Genomic DNA, 17,223 nt, shown 5'->3' with positions numbered 1-17,223 from the left:
TCCCTTGGTTTTTTTGTGTGTGTGGAGAAATAGCTCTCAAAAAGACATCAATTGAAAGTGTCCACAGCAAGATGGAATGTCCAGAGAGGACAATTGTGTTGCATTTTTCACACACATAAACTTCCTGCTTTCAACAACACTGTCCTTTGATGCCACAAAATGCACTGCTTGCTACCCAGAATGTACACACAAGAGGCAGGGGGAACCGTGCAGACCTGCCAACATGTACGCATTTTTCTTACTCACGCATGAAGACCCTTGAATACGCTTGTACTCTTTGCTTCAGCTCTTTGTTTCAGCTTTGAGTTCAGACTGTCTGAACCGTGGCTAACGCTCCTGTGTCGAGGCACCAGCTGCCTGCTACACTGCCTTGCAAACCCTTGTGCACCTAAAAAAAATCTAACCTCACGGACTGGGAAGTCTGTTATTTGATATCTTGTCGAACATTTTCTGCGTACGTACGACTTGTTCAGAGGCGTACAGCAAACCTCCGTGAGTGGCTTCTCTTGTCTCGGATCAACGTTTGCAATAAAAACAATCAGTTAGTTCTAGCTGCAGTAACTCTCCGCTTTTCTCTTAGCTTATCATCGTTTCCTAGCGCCGAAGAAAGCTAAGAAGCTAAATAATCGAAGAATGATGTCCAGAGGGCATCCCAGAAGCCCATGGCTCTTTTTTTATTGGCCCGTGGCACACTGTACTAGTAAAATTACTAATAAAAGCAAAAATGGGAAAAATAGATCAGAAGGCTTAATGTAACAAGAACAAATAGAAATGTTTCATACTAATAACTAATAACACAAAGGTTTGTCTTTAAATATCCATCCATCCATTTTCTGTGCCGTTCATCCAAATTAGGGTCGCTGGGGTATGACTTCGGGCGAGAGGCGGGGTACACCCAACCGCAGGGCACATATAGACAAACAATCATTCACGCTCACATTCATACCTATGGACAATTTAGAGTCGCCAATTAACCTAACATGCGGAGTAACAGGAGAAAACCCACACAGGCACGGGAGAACATGCAAACTCCACACAGAGATGCCCAACGCAGATTCAAACACATGCAAATTTCATATATATATATGTATATATATATATATATATATATATATATTAGGGATGTCCAATATTATGGGCCACCGATAATTATTGGACCGATACTGGCATAAAAACGTGATGTCGGCCAACATCGGTATCGGTTTTCTCCCCTACAATAAAAGCCGATACAGAGCTTTTAGCGCCAAGGTCGCAAATTTTCAACACTGCTGAGCTTGCTGCATGATGAAGTTAATACTGTGCTGCTCACAAGTCTGTGAGAATGAGGTAACTCTATATTTAAACAAGCAGAGTATCAACAAAGACCACAATGAACATACCAGCTACTTAGGGGCGTGAAAAAAAATCACGGAAAATAATTGCAAACCCCTGCTTTATGGTAGCACAACACAGCAAATGACCTACAATTGGAGGTTATGTTATGTCAAGCCTGCAAGCTCCCACATGTTTACTGGTAGGAGCCAAACGTCTTCCTCTGTTTGCTGATTCATACCTCAATCAAAGCAGCTTTCTTCAGTAATATTGTTTTTTTAACCACACATGAGTGAGGCTTTTTCTAATTTGATTCATAGAATTAAAGTTCGGTTGACTTAAAATAACTGCTGTCAAAGCTCATGCCAAATACAAGAAAGATTGTGTCTAATTTTCCACCACTAGGTGAAGCGTGATGATACATGACAAATACGAAAATCTCCCCTGGGTGTTAAAACAGTGCATACCATTCACATGTCCCTGCAATGAATGTCTGCTCACAAAACACGTACTGCACTCAAGTGCATTTCTTGACTCTTAATGTTTAGTGTAGAGTAGAATATAAATCGTCTTTATTTGACCTAGTGCGCAGCAAACAGGAATAATTAGATAATCAAAAACAGCCCAAAAAAATCACAATATCAAGGATATCAGTGTGCATATTTACAACATAAGGCGATATGAGTAGCAGTGAAGAGACAAATTATACTGTAGTGTAGATGAACCATCTACTGAAAATGACTGAATTCACAGCCATTATTGTCTGAATAGCTGGCAGCACAAGTGAGTATCAGGAAAATGATGTTTCCCCTACATTTCAAGCATGATTCCTGGTGTGCATGAATGCTGCCAGCACAGGAGAGCTGCGGTTCATTGAGGTAAATTCCATCAAGTGATGTGACATTCTGAAGCAGAGCACAATCCTCTCCCTTACTGTAGCTGTTTTCCAATATGATAACAAGCCCAAACACACCTCCAAGATGATTTGAGGATGGACAAGAGGATGAGTACAGGAAACTGATCCAGGACTTCCTCAACTGGTGCGACGCAAACCATCTACACCTCAACACCACCACGACCAGGGAAATGGTGGTGGACTTTAGGAGAAACAGGACACACCCAGTACCTGTTGTCATTAAAGGTGACTGTGTGGAAGTGGTTCACACCTACAAATACCTGGGAGTGCAACTGGATGATAAACTGGACTGGGCTGCCAACATAGATGCTCTGTGCAGGAAAGGGCAGAGCCGTCTGTACTTCCTCAGAAGGCTGTCGTCCTTCAATGTATGCAAGAAGCTGCTCCAGACCTTCTACCAGGCTGTGGTAGCTAGTGCTCTCCTGTATGCAGTAGTGTGCTGGGGAAGCAGCCTCAAGAAGAAGGATGCCACACGCCTGGACAAACTGGTGAGGAAGGCAGGCTCTGTCATTGGCACTGAGCTGGACAGCCTGACATCTGTGGCAGAGCAAAGGACACTGAGGAGGCTCCTTTCCATCATGGACAACCAGCATCCTCCAATGCACAACATCATCTCCCAACAGAAGAGCAGTTTCAGTGGCAGATTACTATCACTGCCCTGCTCAAGCGAAAGACTGAGCAGATCATTACTCCCCTACGCCATCTGGCTTTTCAACACAACAGAGGGGTAGCGATAAGAACACACACAGGGCTGGACTTATTACCTTATCATAAATAATAATTATTATGGATTATTAGTATATATTATTATGTATTATTGCGCTACAAATTGGACAAATCTATAATCAGCATGCAAATCGTTAATGCTAATCACATATGGCTTGCTATATAGGATTTCCAATGTAAATTAGCGTCAATCTAGCACATTTGTTTTAATGCATTTTGGCTTAAGCACGCATTTAATTGGAACAGGAATTGTACTGAAGACAGGTACATTGGGGAAGAACCTGATAGCTGCTACAAGAGAAGAGCGATCTGTCATTCCTTTTCTACGCAACACTTGTGCAGCAGCATTCTGGACCAGACGGAGAACTAGTTTTTCTGCATTGATTAGAAGCAAGGAATTTTAAAGTTTTGCAAAGTTGCGCAACTGACAAATGGTCTGCCCTTCATATTTGCATTGTTTGTGAGTCAATCCTTATCCTATTGATAACTCCTCAAGTCGCTTACTAAGGATTTGGGGGATTCCGGATGAAATTCATTATCACTACAAGACAGTCTTGTGTGGAACAGTAAACCCAATCTGGCTTGCAGGGTGCGTGCGCAGGAGAGCAGTAGTTACATAAATAGTGTGGCATCATACCAGCACAACAGCGTCAGCTGCCATTGACTTGAATGGAGAAGAGGAACCTCACAAGGATAACAATGAAGGGCATCCAGCATGCTGTGCTGATTCTTCTTGGTGGTCGTTCATTTCAAGAAGAGGATGGCTCCCTTGGTGCCACAAGGTCTTTGTGTCAGCTGTTCCTCTGTAGAGCACGGGTAAACAAGATGGCTGCTCCGTCGCGGATGAAATTGCGAGCGTCTTCATGAAATACACACAAACGGAGAGGCAACAGTGCGCAGGGACACGGCGGGAGACGAATACGACGCAGAGCGATTTGTGAGGTTTTTTTTTTTAATGTAATACAATGTATTATTTTTTTGAATGCATATTGTTTTGAGAAGCCAAACTCTTCACTTAAATGACCCAGCAACTAAGCAGAACTGCGTTCCTCATCACGGAAATCTGACCAAAACTGGACTCGCAGTACCAAATGGGGGGATAAGTCCCTGTTGAAATAGCCCACTGCTGATGGGGATGCCATACAACTTCATGTCAAAATCCAAACTATCCCGTTAGCACAGCACCTCTTCAACCATAACACACACCCCTAAAACCAGCACCGTCCCTCCCAACTTGTCCCTTAAACGTTTGCCCCATGTTGAGATACACCATTCATCCATTTCTCTGATGCTTATCCTCACTAGGGTCGTGGGGGTATGCTGGAGCCTATCCCAGCTGACTTTGGGCGAGAGGCGGGGTACACCCTGGACTGGTCGCCAGCCAATCGCAGGGCACATATAAACAAACAACTATTCACACTCACATTCATACCCATGGACAATTTAGAGTCGCCAATTAACCTAACATGCATGTTTTTGGAATGTGGGGGGACACAGTTTCAACCATCGTTTTTCACGGTTCGCAGTGACGAAGAAAACATTCTAGGGTGACTGGAAGTTGATCTACGTCCTCAAATTGAAAAGAACAAAGTCTGATAGTGGTACACTGTAGTCCTGACATTCTCCCTGCAAGCCTGTGTTCAATAAACTATGAATGACGAGTCCATAGATATATTTCCCCAGGTCAGTTTATTCCAAGCTCCCTTGTCACTAACTGGCCTGGTCTGCTTGGCTCACCTGGGGGCTACCCTGGTGCTTTCTGTCTCCTGGCTGAGGAGCAGTGCATTACATCAAGAAGAGGACCATCCGTATATCATTCCATCCACTTTCTCATGTTTATCCTTTTCAGGGTTACAGGGAAGCTGCTAGCTGTCCCAGTAGACTTTAGGACGCGGACTGGTCCCCAGTCAATCAGATGTGTGCACCACTACACTAATATGGGCCTGAGAAACATATCCTTGGTCAAAATGAATTCCTGCATGTGAAGTGACTGAAGAAAAGAACAGACATTTTCTGCATTCAGTGACCCAACTCGTAGAGTGTCATGGTTGAATAGCAATGAACAGCAACGTGAAATGCGACAAGAACCTTTCTTTCATGATACTTAACAAAAAGTGTGGGGGTCAGTGTTGACTGAAAAAACTAAGTAAATTTGATGTGTTTTTCAGGATTGGCCACTCCTCTTCACAGCCAGAGGCATGTACCCTGGGTGGGAGGGAGGTTGGCCAGTAAAAGTGAAAAGACAGGTTGGAATGAAAAGGGTCCTCCCCCATGAGCTCAGCTCGATCATAAAAGCAGGCAGACCTTTCAGTCAGACACTCAGAGGGACTTGACTCTCCTTTGAAGCCGGCACATCTTCCGTTCTCTGCTCAGCCTTGAGAGCCTCAACAACTTCAACATGATTTCCAGGAAGTCCTACTCAGTCTCTGGCTCCAGCAACAACTCCAGGAGGTCCCTTGCAGGACCCCAAGTTGGCTTCAGAACCAGCTATACTCTTGGTTCCTCTGCTGGTGGTTTTGGTGCTGGTTTTGGCTCTGGCTCATCCATGAGCTCTAGCTCAATGATGGGTGGTAGTGTTGCAGGAGGATGCTACATGCCTCCCCCAATCACTGCTGTCACTGTCAACCAGAGTCTGCTGACCCCCCTGAACCTGGCTATCGACCCCACCATCCAGGCTGTCCGCACCCAGGAGAAGGACCAGATCAAGACCCTCAACAACCGCTTTGCTTCCTTCATTGACAAGGTTGGTTCCCTTTACTTTTCTGACAACTCAACTCAATTCAAAGTCATTAAAAGTCGTCTCAGGAAGCGTCCAGGAGTTAGCATGTTGGGAGAGTAGGGTGTGGCTATTCCACACATGCCTGTAAGGGTGGGGCCTTTAACGCTTGATGGAGCACAAAACAAACAAAACTACTACTACTCTTTTTTGAGTATCCCAAATATTCTAGAAAATAAAACAGCTTTTAAATGATTAACAATAACCCAAAGCAGTTAAAAGGAAAATATTCCAGGAACATATCATTTATAATCTAATGTATTATAAACCGTATTTTAAAGTATTCAAATTATTATTTTTTTGGCTTGTTTTTTACATTTTAACAACCTTTTGTGTTTGTACCTTCGCAGGTTCGTTTCCTGGAGCAGCAGAACAAGATGCTCGAGACCAAGTGGAGCCTCCTGCAGGACCAGACCACCACCCGCTCTAACATCGATGCCATGTTCGAAGCCTACATCGCCAACCTGCGCAGACAGCTCGATGGGCTGGGCAACGAGAAAGTCAAGCTGGACGGAGAACTGAAGAACATGCAGCTCCAGGTGGAGGACTTCAAAAGAAAGTAAGTGTTGACATCTAGTTAATAATATGTTAATATATGATTAAATAAACAGAACCTTTTATTACAATTTGAAAATTATTATACTAGAATTTAAAATGCTTTTTAAAAATACGAATTTGAATTGAATGTAGTGCGAATATGGTGATGGTTTTGGTGTTACAATATATTGTGTCCCTTTAGGTATGAAGATGAAATCAACAAGCGTGCAGCTGCAGAGAATGAGTTTGTGCTCTTGAAAAAGGTATAAATAGATGGTAATGGTCATGGTTTCATTTATTTGAACATGCATGCACGTTACATTGGAATACATCACATATTACAATTCACCATTCCACATGTCCAAAAGGAGTAGGAAGAAGTGAAGCTTATTTAATCCTACCCCCCATCTGTTGTGTTGCAATATAAAATATGTAATGTAATGTAATGCAATGTACTCACATAAGAATAAAGAGTAGTAGTAGTAGTAGTAGTGATCGGACATAGCATTGTATGTACACAGTGTGTCAGGCCTCCTATTCTTTGTACTTTGCAAACATCAACTGCTTGTACTGTTTCTTGAAATCGCTCATCTTAGTGCATTGTTTGAGTTCCTTGCACAATCCGTTCCGTAATTTGATTCCACATACTGTAACACCGAAGGTTTTTAACGTTGTCCTCGCGTATAAATGTTTTAAGTTACATTTTTCCCTGAGGTCGTGTTTCTCCTCCCGTGTTGAGAAGAATTGTATGACATTTTTGGGTAGCGGATTATTGTTTGCTTTATGCATTTTATCTGTTCGAAAGTTGACCAGATCATCAAATTTTAATAATTGCAATTTTAGAAATAGAGGATTCGTATGTTCTCTATAAGCGACATTATGGATTATCCTAACTGATCTTTTTTGCAGTACCTTTAGCGAGTGAAGTGTACTTTTTTTATTTCCCCATATCTCCACACAATAAGTTTGATATGGTAATAAAATATATGGATTTTATGTTTTTAATGTTTTTATTGTGTTATTTGTGTATTAACACAATTAAAAAAAAAAAAAACTTTCTCTGCAGGATGTCGACGCTGCCTACATGAACAAGGTGGAGTTGGAGGCCAAATGCGATGCTCTTCAGGATGAAATCAACTTCCTCAGGGCCGTCTATGAGGCCGTATGTCAAATGATTTCATAATAGAGCAATATTACACTTACCTCTAATCTAGACAAAGATTTGACTCTTATGCAACAACCCGTGGTTCTGTAGGAGCTTCGTGAGCTGCAGTCCCAGATCAAGGACACCTCTGTCATTGTGGAGATGGACAACAGCCGTATCCTGGATATGGATAACATTGTGGCTGAAGTGCGTGCTCAGTATGAGGACATTGCTAACCGCAGCAAGGCTGATGCAGAGTCCTGGTACAAACATAAGGTAAGAAAACATTGCTGAGGAGCATTTCTGGTGTTTTATTTAGATGATGTTATTCAGATACTATGATGTAATGTTCATCCCAATAGTTTGAGGAGATGCAGAGCTCTGCTGGACAGTACGGCGATGACCTTCGCACAACCAAGGCTGAGATTGCTGAGCTGAACCGCATGATTGCCCGTCTTCAGAATGAGATTGAGGCCGTCAAGGCACAGGTACAGAATATTTCATGGGGTTTCATTTCTGAAGACAATATGAAAGAGCGTTTATAACTTGTAGTAACCTTTCTACAGAGGGCCAGCCTTGAGGCCCAGATCGCAGAGGCTGAGGAGCGTGGTGAGCTGGCAGTGAAGGATGCCAAGCTCCGCATCAGGGATCTGGAGGAGGCTCTCCAGAGAGCCAAGCAGGACATGGCCCGCCAGGTGCGTGAATACCAGGAACTGATGAACGTCAAGATGGCCCTGGACATTGAAATCGCCACCTACAGGAAACTGCTGGAAGGAGAGGAGACCAGGTAGGGCCAACATTCAATTCTGTCTATTGGTATTTCATTGCTACATGATTTCATGCATTAATCTATGAATCGACAATGTTTCACAATTAGACTGGCCTCTGGACCCGCCAATGCAACCATTCATGTGCAGCAGAGCTCAGGCGGTAAATTTGACATTTTCCACCTTCAAAATCATTTGAAAACTACTCCTAACAGTTGATCTTCTGCTCTAGGAATGTCGAGCTCCAGCTCTGCCGGCGGATTTGGCTTCGGTGGCGCCACGTCTGGTGGCTACGGCAATTCTGTCACCAAGTCCTCAGTCACCACCACCAGTTCCAGAAGATTTAACCTTTAAGAAGAGCAGCAGTCACCCTTTCACGTTAGCAAAACTGTCAGATACCTTACACGGACACCGGCTATCCTAAAGAATCACTGAGTGCATTATGTCATTCGTCGTTAATCATCACAAATACCTAAACATATATAGAAAGGCCCTCATAGAAATGAGTAATGAGAGTGGAAACGATACCATTAAAAACATTTGAAAACCCTTTTGCTTTTCTTTTTGGGGATGAGATGCCTCAGTGCACCTATTATGTAGAGTATTGTTTTCAAATCTGAAGTTTTGTGCTTCATGATTGCAATTGAAGTTAAAAGGACAACAGAGCATTACAGTCCGTGCTCACGGCATGCAGATATATTCTACCATCATCAATGCTTATTTTTTTTTAGCAAAGTCTCCCAAAGTTTTTCCGTTTTATGTTGAACAACATACAGTAGCTCTTCTTTTGCTCAGGCGCCATCTGTGTCTTCTGTGCCAAGTCTTTGAGGGATGGTGAAGACAAGAAGAGACAAAGTGTATTTGCCTGGGGTACTGACACCAAGGTAGGAAATGATAAATGTACAAGATAATGATAAACTCTAAGAAGTAAAGTAGATAAATGGAGCACAGCTGGGCACCCCAGATAAGACCTACTCTCACCTTTGTGTCTATGCCATTTTTGTCCTTTACACTTCCACAAATGGTTAACGTAGACAGTCGAAGGTGAAGGGTACCTCATATATCAAAGACCTTTTGTTGAGGTGTGGGCCTCCGAATGTGTGACAAGTGTTTTTGATGACAAAATGCCATATTTCCGCAAAATGGTGCCATGTTGTAGATGGGGAGAGATGTCTATTCAGGGGGAGACCTTTCAGCACTATTGTGGTGAAAGAAAGCAAAATGGCAATAACAGAGGCAGACTGGGAGACATAAAGCCCTTGCCTCCCTGAAAAATAAACACACAACAATGTGAAGTTAGTGGATGACAGTCGACAAGAACGGCACCTGGCAGAAAAGCTGCCCCCTCCACAGGATGTAAGATCATCTTCAATACTGCGCAGGGAATTCGAAGAGCTGAGTTGAGTCTGAAGAGTTTTCATGCCTCAATAGGTGATGCTGTTTGGATTAGCAAAGGAGTTCAAATGGGCGCATCAGTCAAATGTACATATGTCAATTCCGTTATGTCTCTCATAGGATAATATAAAAACTAGCACTATTCCTCGTGCAATGGCAGCCAAAGTCACCAAATACATCAAATATTGCAATATAAATTGCAATGGCTTGTCCATCACCGGTCGCACCCTTAAACTGGCTGTGTGTCCCTATTTCTATGGCCTTGCCTGAAATGGCTGCATGTGTCTATTTCTATGGCCTCAGGTGCCCAAGCTGGGTGCTTATCATCAGAAACATTGTCGTGCAATGTCAGCCAACCTCACCAAGCCAAAGAAAAAACAACATTTGACTTCATTTCACACATATCTATCCAAACGTCTTACAGTTGGTTCTTGTTTTTTGTGTGCTATTTAGACTAATTCAGACACGGTGAAAGAAGTGTCCCACAATCAAACCTCTGGTGATTCTAGACCGTCACAGTGATGGAGCTCTTGGTATTAGGTTATCATAACATAACCTAACTTGCTGGCTCACTTGCCAACAGCTGGCTTAAGTTTTAAGTAAGATGAATGAGTCCTGATTTTATCAGGTACTAAATATGTTCTAATGGAAAAATGGGCAAGTGTTCATTGTTTTCTGTGGTGGTTTACTAGCTATCTCCCCATCTGTTGTATGTAACATTGTGGTACTCTACCAGGCTTGCTTTGTATTTCAGACATTAGCAAACAGCAGAAATTCTGTCCATGAAGATGATGAACGGAAAAATTCAGCCTTGACGTGGCCCAGTGTCCACCATGAACAAGTGAAACACACGTGCTCTGGGCAGTCATAACCATGACTTGAACACAGCAAACATTCCATCCGTAAAATAGAAATTTTGGCAGGTTTCAACCACCGAATATTTCGTATCGAGAAGCAGTGCAAAGAACACCTTAGAAATCTTCAGGTTCGCTTAACTGGCTTTATTTATGTCTTTGCCTCTTCCTAAACTTCCTGCCATAACACCTTGCAGTCCAAAGTGTGGCAATGTTCTGACATGCAACAAAGGGAAACCTGTTTGCCTTGTTTGAAAATGCTTGGACTGTGTCTATATGCATAAGCCACCTTTTCACTGCACGTTACAACTTGTTTTGTGTAGCCCCAGAACTATATGTACGCTTCCCTTCCAAAGGGATTACTGTATCTTATATCACGGGGTAGATCTACAAGGAGTAGTTCTAATTCAACTGTGTTGCACTGGTGCGGTTATGCAAGACTGAGGCGTCCACTCCTGTGGTTCAACCAAGTCCTTCTCCCGGGGTCAAACTGAACAATCTTCTGTGCTGTCGCAGCAGCTTCTCAGATTTGCTCCACCACCGTCGTTTAAAAACGTGACGGTTTTTTATCAATTTAAACTGAAAACTACTGGAGAGGAAAATGATAGTGTCACAGGGAGGGATGTGCTTGCTGTGAATGGGGCAGTAAAGAGACGCTGACAGGTTGATGAGTTGGCATGCACTGGCGAGAAAGATCATCCCTGGTAAAAGAAAAAGGCCTGGACAGAAATGAGGTAATGTACGCACAGGACTGGAGGCAACACACAACATCATCTACTGTATGCCGCATGACGTTGCACGTTCGGGGTTTCTCCAAGTACTCCAATTACCTCCCACAATCCCAAAAATTAAATTGCCCTTGGGTGTGAATGTGAGTGTTGTTTGTCTATATGTGCCCTATGATTGACTAGCGACAAGTCCAAGGGTGTACCTCCGCTGGGATAGGCTCCCATGAATGAACAGGCGGCAACACAAATACAAAAACTACACGATGTGCTTGACGACGACAATACAGTACCAGTTATGTAATTTGTGCACAAGGAATTTATGATTTGTTTAACATGAGTAGAAGCTTAGAAGAGATCCTTTGTTTCAGGAAAAATCACCGAGGACATCCACTGGTCAGGTGTGGTACCACAACACTACGTCAGACAATTACACAACTATTATACGGCTATCATAAATGAGACAAATTAATGTATATTTTAACGAAGATCAAATTCAATGTTACAGCTATATATGTAATCTGAAACATATTAATTGTACAGACTCAATCACAATCATGGTCAAAACAATTGTCTTTACAGAGATAATTCGATTTTGCACTTGAACTCAGCATATTTTTTGAAAGTCATATCAATAAGCTGTATTAATTTTGTCAACATCCTTTACTTATTTCAATGATCTCCCATTGACTGCATTAGTACTGGGTTGTATTAAATTGTGTTATAGTACCCTCTACTGTTCGTTAAGGGGACATACGGCTTATTTTCCAGTCTGTAGTGAAGGGGCTCGGTTTAAAACAAACAAAAAAAAAGCAATTTAAAATTTTAAGATAACGGGGTAGCTACCAATGCTTGTATGGCAAATGTATGTAGTATATTTTACCAGGAAAATGAGTTGTTCACCATCTTGTTTTCACATTAGATTCCATGCTATAGCCAAGTTTCTCTCCCTCATAGGCATGCAGAGAAGGCCATATTTGCTCTAGCTGGGGCTGTACAGGTACTGTATGTTGTGGTGTTTCCATTTTCATGTTCATACATGCTATTTACGTCATATTTCAGGTAGGCTATAATTGACAGTCTATGTGGTTGTGCAGTCCACATTGGAGTTATGGTTGCCAGGGTTAGGGTATGTGGAAAAAAAAGAATGATTTGATCCATGGCTGATTTTCTACATTTACATGACATAGGTGAAAAATGTATTATTAGTATGAACTTCTGTCTGCTCTTTTTTTTCCTCCAAATATTTCAATAAAATTTTGTTTTGACAGTTTCTCATAATATTACAACTTAATAATGATGTATTTTTCTTTAGTATTTCAACTCTATGCTACTAAAATGACATTAATTTTCCTGAATGAGTTTTTCCTCTTATCGTAAATTCCGGTGTATAAGCCGCTCCTTTTTTGCTAAACTTTGAACCCTGCCTTATACAGCGGTGCGGCTCATTTTTGGCTAAATTCTAATATGGTGACATCTCCTTTACTTCAGAACTACTACTAATTGTTTAAATAAAAGTCAGTGAGGAAACGATAGCTCTTTCTTTGGCACGAGGCAATCATGAGCTATCAGTGCACTCACAACAAGCTTGCCAACCCATTGGAAGTCAGTATACCGTAAATTCTGGTGTATAAGCCGCACCCACAAAATTTAGAGGAAAAACAGATTTATTCTTATATAAGCCGCACTGGTCTACAAGCCGCATGTGTCCATGTCATACAGTGGCATATTGTGGCGTGCATGAGTCCGTGAGGACCAGTCAGCTCTTTATTTGACAGGAGCCAATCATGAGCGATGAATAAACTCACAACGAGCTTGTCAACCCATTGAAATTTGCAGGTCATTACTCAATATAACAGTCTGACTCACGGTTTCATCTTACAAACAACATTAAACTCATCACACAGCAAATAACACTCAAACGTTAAGAAAGCATAGAAAATGGCGCTGTAATGCTGCTTCTGTCCACCAGAGGGAGCCAGAGAACCCGGAGCCCAAAGCAAAGAGAGGGAAGCTGATGTCATTGCAGCACCCCAATGAATGCGTTGCTCAGATGCAATGCCTTATGTGAAATGGCATAAAATGTTGGGTTTTTAAAAACATTTTAAAGAGATATTGGGACATGTTTGTATATTTGCATATACACCTTTTGAGTATTAAATCCCTGTGTGATGAATTTAGTGCTGTTAGTAAGGTGTTCTTTGAAAGATGACACCGTGAGTCAGCCTGACATGTTGTTATACTGGGATATACCCAGTATAACCATTATGTAATATTGTTTTTTCAGATTTTCTAGATTTTTTTAATTGCCTCTCTGTTGCAATACAAAATGGGGACTTTGCATATCTTTGTAAGGGAGTAAACTTACTAAATCAGCAGGCGATGAAATACATGCAGTATGTATTCCACTCAATTAGATACAACTTTATTCATAATGTTTAATATATGCTACTATTTTTTTTTACTATTTTTTTTTATATTCTGGATTTTTGTTGTTGTTGCTCTTATCTACCAAAAATATGGATTGTCCACGTCTTTGTAACCCTACAAAATCTGCAGGGGTCATATATTTCCCCCATTTCCTGTTTATGCAGGTCCTCAAATCCAGGGTTTAAATTCTACATGCAAATATGGTCACCAAAGTTGATCTCTTCTGTTGATGTACGAATGTGAATTTCTTGCGGTGAAATTGTGAGTCGTAAGGTATTAACTCTCCTTAAAACCCAGGGGAGACTGCAACAGCTTTTTTTTTTATCTCACATGTGCAGATAGGAGGACTGCTGATGGTTTGCTGACTACATGGAAGAGATTTTCCGCTCTTGTGGGTGAACAGCGAGTAGCTGGTATGCTTGGCTTTGTACAAGCTGGACTGCTTTTACTGTATATCACAACTAGTGTCAATTATTGCTATAACTAGAACTGCAGTGGGTGTAGAGGGATATTTACTAAAAATGTAAAAAATATTCGGAGATACGAGACTGACAGAGTCTAATCCTCCCCCATTTTCAAGGGTGTCAGCTTTGCCAAAAAGAGAATAGCTTGAAATTGCTTATTAATATCTACATGAGTTGCAAACATCAATCACTGCCTGAGCAGATTAGGCTTATCTGCCACACAACAGGCCTGGTATTCATTTCTCGGTCCTCGTGGAATCTGACAGAGTTTCGGGAATTATATTCAAAATGTAAAGAAGGAACACATTTAAGAAAAAAACTGAAATCAGAAGCAGAACTATAACCTAAAATAGCAAGTAAAGGGATTACAATAGAAACTGACTATCGCTCAAATTTCCGTCCCTGAATTGTCTGGCTCTTATAAACCAACCACCAGTGATGACGTGCACCACACAGCAACAAGCTTGCCTGGAATTATTACCACGTTTTACTCTCAGATTGCAAATATGCATTTTGCAATAAAAGCGCTGGTTATGTGAAGGGGGAATAAGTATCATGTGCCGAAGTAATAAGCGACCGGCGATGACGTACTGAATGAGCCCAGTTTATAATTTCAGTGACTGCATTAGCGAGAGTTTCATATTTTGCACTTCACTTTGTTTTTATGCGGATGCTTGTGCCACACAGAAAAGTGCAGCTTTCCAAATGGAGTCATGTCAGCATTATTTCATTGGATTCTTATTTGTGACTTTATTAACTAACCTTTCTTACTTAGCAGCCGAACATGTTATTTTGTTGACTATTGGTCCTGATTTTTCTTCATGACTATTTTGTTGAGACAAAATAAATATGGCACTTTTGCTGTAATTTACATTGCATATTGAAGTTATTTTGCAAAAACAAGTGTTGGTTTGTGAAATGCATCCAGTGGCATCACAGTAGAAGAAGCATAATGTGTTCACTCATTACACGAGTTGTGAACTGAAATTAGTTTGAGGGAAAAGCTGCTGCCTATACCGGTATCGGTTGACATCAGTATCACTAGTGAAGTGCTGAACAATATCGGTATATGGACCGTCTAAGAAAGCCAGCATCAAGCATCTGTAATTATAAATCATGCCATAATTAGTACAAATGAACAATCCCTTAAGTCTTCATAGGCAAACACTTTCACATGTAAATGAGGCATCACACGAACCCTCAGCCCCTGATCTGTGATCACAACTGAACAAGTGTTTTTTTAAACCTACCATATTTTCTGTGTTATTCCAAGCACTCAGAATCATTCCTACTCATCTTTTGACACTTGTCAGCTCGGGCGGAAGGCTATCTCTACATTAACATTTATTCAACAGTTGCGACATAAAAACAGTACCAATATGCATACTTCTTTCGTGAGTGAAATGACAGTTTGAGTCGCGGGTGATAAGACTAACACATTGTATAATTCTAGATAGCAAAATCACATTGACCTTATTTCAGAAGACTATATTAGATGATGTTGTTTACATGAATTGGAGAATATTTCAACCACGGAGTAGTGGTTAGCACGTCTGCCAACACAACATAACAACATAAACAACACAAAAAATTGCTCAAAATAGCAATTTATTTACAAATATAACACTCTGAACTATTTACAATTTTCACATTTGGAACGGAAGTATGTGTGTGAGCGTGCGTCAGTGCGCAGGCGTTATAATTTCCCCGCAGTACGTAATATTCTGCACGCTACCCTCCTCCACGCTCTTCCACTTCCTCCTTCCTGTCATATGTGATTTTTCTATTTACATGAGCGCTTATGAAATGCACTTCTGCCATCTAGTGGCCATTTGTATGGCTTAAAACTACTCTACAGCCACATGCATTAGTGGAGAGTTGTGTCATCATCTCTTCTAGTCTCTCGCGCAAAATAACGTAAAAGACATACATTATATATATATATATATATATATATATATATATATATATATATATAATATATATATGATATATTGTCTTAGACATATATACATATACATATATATTATAAAAACATATAATTATATCTTTGGTATTGAATGAGTTAATAAATGATGCTAATTAATAAAATTAGTTCATAAATCACGGCTTATTATCAGGTTGTATGTTAAAAGTTTATATTAAATACTTTGGAAGCATCTGGTGGGCCTGATTCAAATGCTTGATGGGCCGGATGTGGCCCCCGGGCCATAGTTTGCACAAGTGGCAAAAGAACAACGCACACACGTCTGCGTTTTAAAAAGCATTCTGCACATTTGTTACCGTAAAGTTATACAGACCTGTCAATCCTATACGGGGTTAATGAACACATTTTCTCAAAAACACCTCAAACTTACTGAACCGTTGAAGGCTTTCTAACGCAATTTGTAGATAGTTTCATGGTGCCATATCACCTGTCATCAAATCATTTTTGCCCAATGTAAAAAAGCTAACCCACACGCAGACAAGAACTGATCTACCACGGCCATTACGTTCTCGGTATCATCTCATGAACCCTGATGGGATTCACGTCTAGTCATGCGCAGGAGTTCTATCATGTAAAAAGGAATATGGAGCCTTTTTATTTCCATGATCAAATCAGCTGAGGTGTCACACAAGATGAAGGCTGGTGAAGCTCAGCTGTACTGACCTTGCTGCAGTGCAAGGGATTTAAAATTCTTCATACCTTCTTCGTAGCTCCAGGGCTTTGAGCTGTAAATCAAGTAACATATACCATATAGTTTCCTCTAATCCCACAACAGTGAATACCAGTAATAATGATGAGAATTTTGAAATTTGACGTCACTTTAATACTGTATAGATCCTATTTCTGTAACACCGCTTCTAGTAATCTTAGGTTGTACTGTATATTTACTGACGCTACCGATCTATCAAGGGTCTGTTGTTTATATTGTTGCTTATGCTAAAGCTTATGCGTGGTATGTAAATGTAGTGGATAGGTTAGTTCAATTGTGGAAGACACCATAATGGACAATATATGTGGAGACCTCAACTGGACCTCAACTGGACCTCAACTTAAGTGATACGGTCAGACCACACTGGCATCACAACATTAAAGCTTGGACGATTTAATTGCGCAGCTCATAAAGGCTTCAAGAGGCTTTCCTAGACAGGGGCTTACCTCCATGTTGAGTCCCACCAAGGGATTTTCTCCACT

General features: G+C 41.1%; 1 protein-coding gene across 1 annotated transcript; it reads left to right on the top strand.

Moving 5' to 3' along the window:
- The first annotated feature begins 5,255 nt into the window (after positions 1-5,255).
- Positions 5,256-8,728, top strand: LOC129186879 (keratin, type II cytoskeletal 8-like). The gene is made up of 9 exons (XM_054785591.1): positions 5,256-5,696; positions 6,080-6,288; positions 6,469-6,529; positions 7,333-7,428; positions 7,522-7,686; positions 7,773-7,898; positions 7,977-8,197; positions 8,288-8,340; positions 8,410-8,728. Exons 1-9 carry the CDS (start codon positions 5,352-5,354, stop codon positions 8,529-8,531), a joined length of 1,398 nt encoding a protein of 465 aa, XP_054641566.1. The 5' UTR covers positions 5,256-5,351; the 3' UTR covers positions 8,532-8,728.
- The last annotated feature ends 8,495 nt before the right edge of the window (positions 8,729-17,223 follow it).

Source organism: Dunckerocampus dactyliophorus, chromosome 8 (genome assembly GCF_027744805.1).
Source record: "Dunckerocampus dactyliophorus isolate RoL2022-P2 chromosome 8, RoL_Ddac_1.1, whole genome shotgun sequence".
Classification (NCBI taxonomy): domain Eukaryota; kingdom Metazoa; phylum Chordata; class Actinopteri; order Syngnathiformes; family Syngnathidae; genus Dunckerocampus; species Dunckerocampus dactyliophorus.
The sequence above is the reverse complement of the archived record's forward strand: the minus strand, read 5'-3'. Positions and strand labels throughout refer to the sequence as shown.

What these genes read in the sequence shown, in the direction of transcription:
- LOC129186879 (XM_054785591.1), top strand. Translation starts at nt 5,352, where the DNA reads ATGATTTCCAGGAAGTCCTACTCAGTCTCTGGCTCCAGCAACAACTCC. An exon ending in TCAGGGCCGTCTATGAGGCC is followed by an intron (nt 7,429 to 7,521) that starts GTATGTCAAATG and finishes GTGGTTCTGTAG; the next exon opens with GAGCTTCGTGAGCTGCAGTC. An exon ending in CTGGAAGGAGAGGAGACCAG is followed by an intron (nt 8,198 to 8,287) that starts GTAGGGCCAACA and finishes TTTCACAATTAG; the next exon opens with ACTGGCCTCTGGACCCGCCA.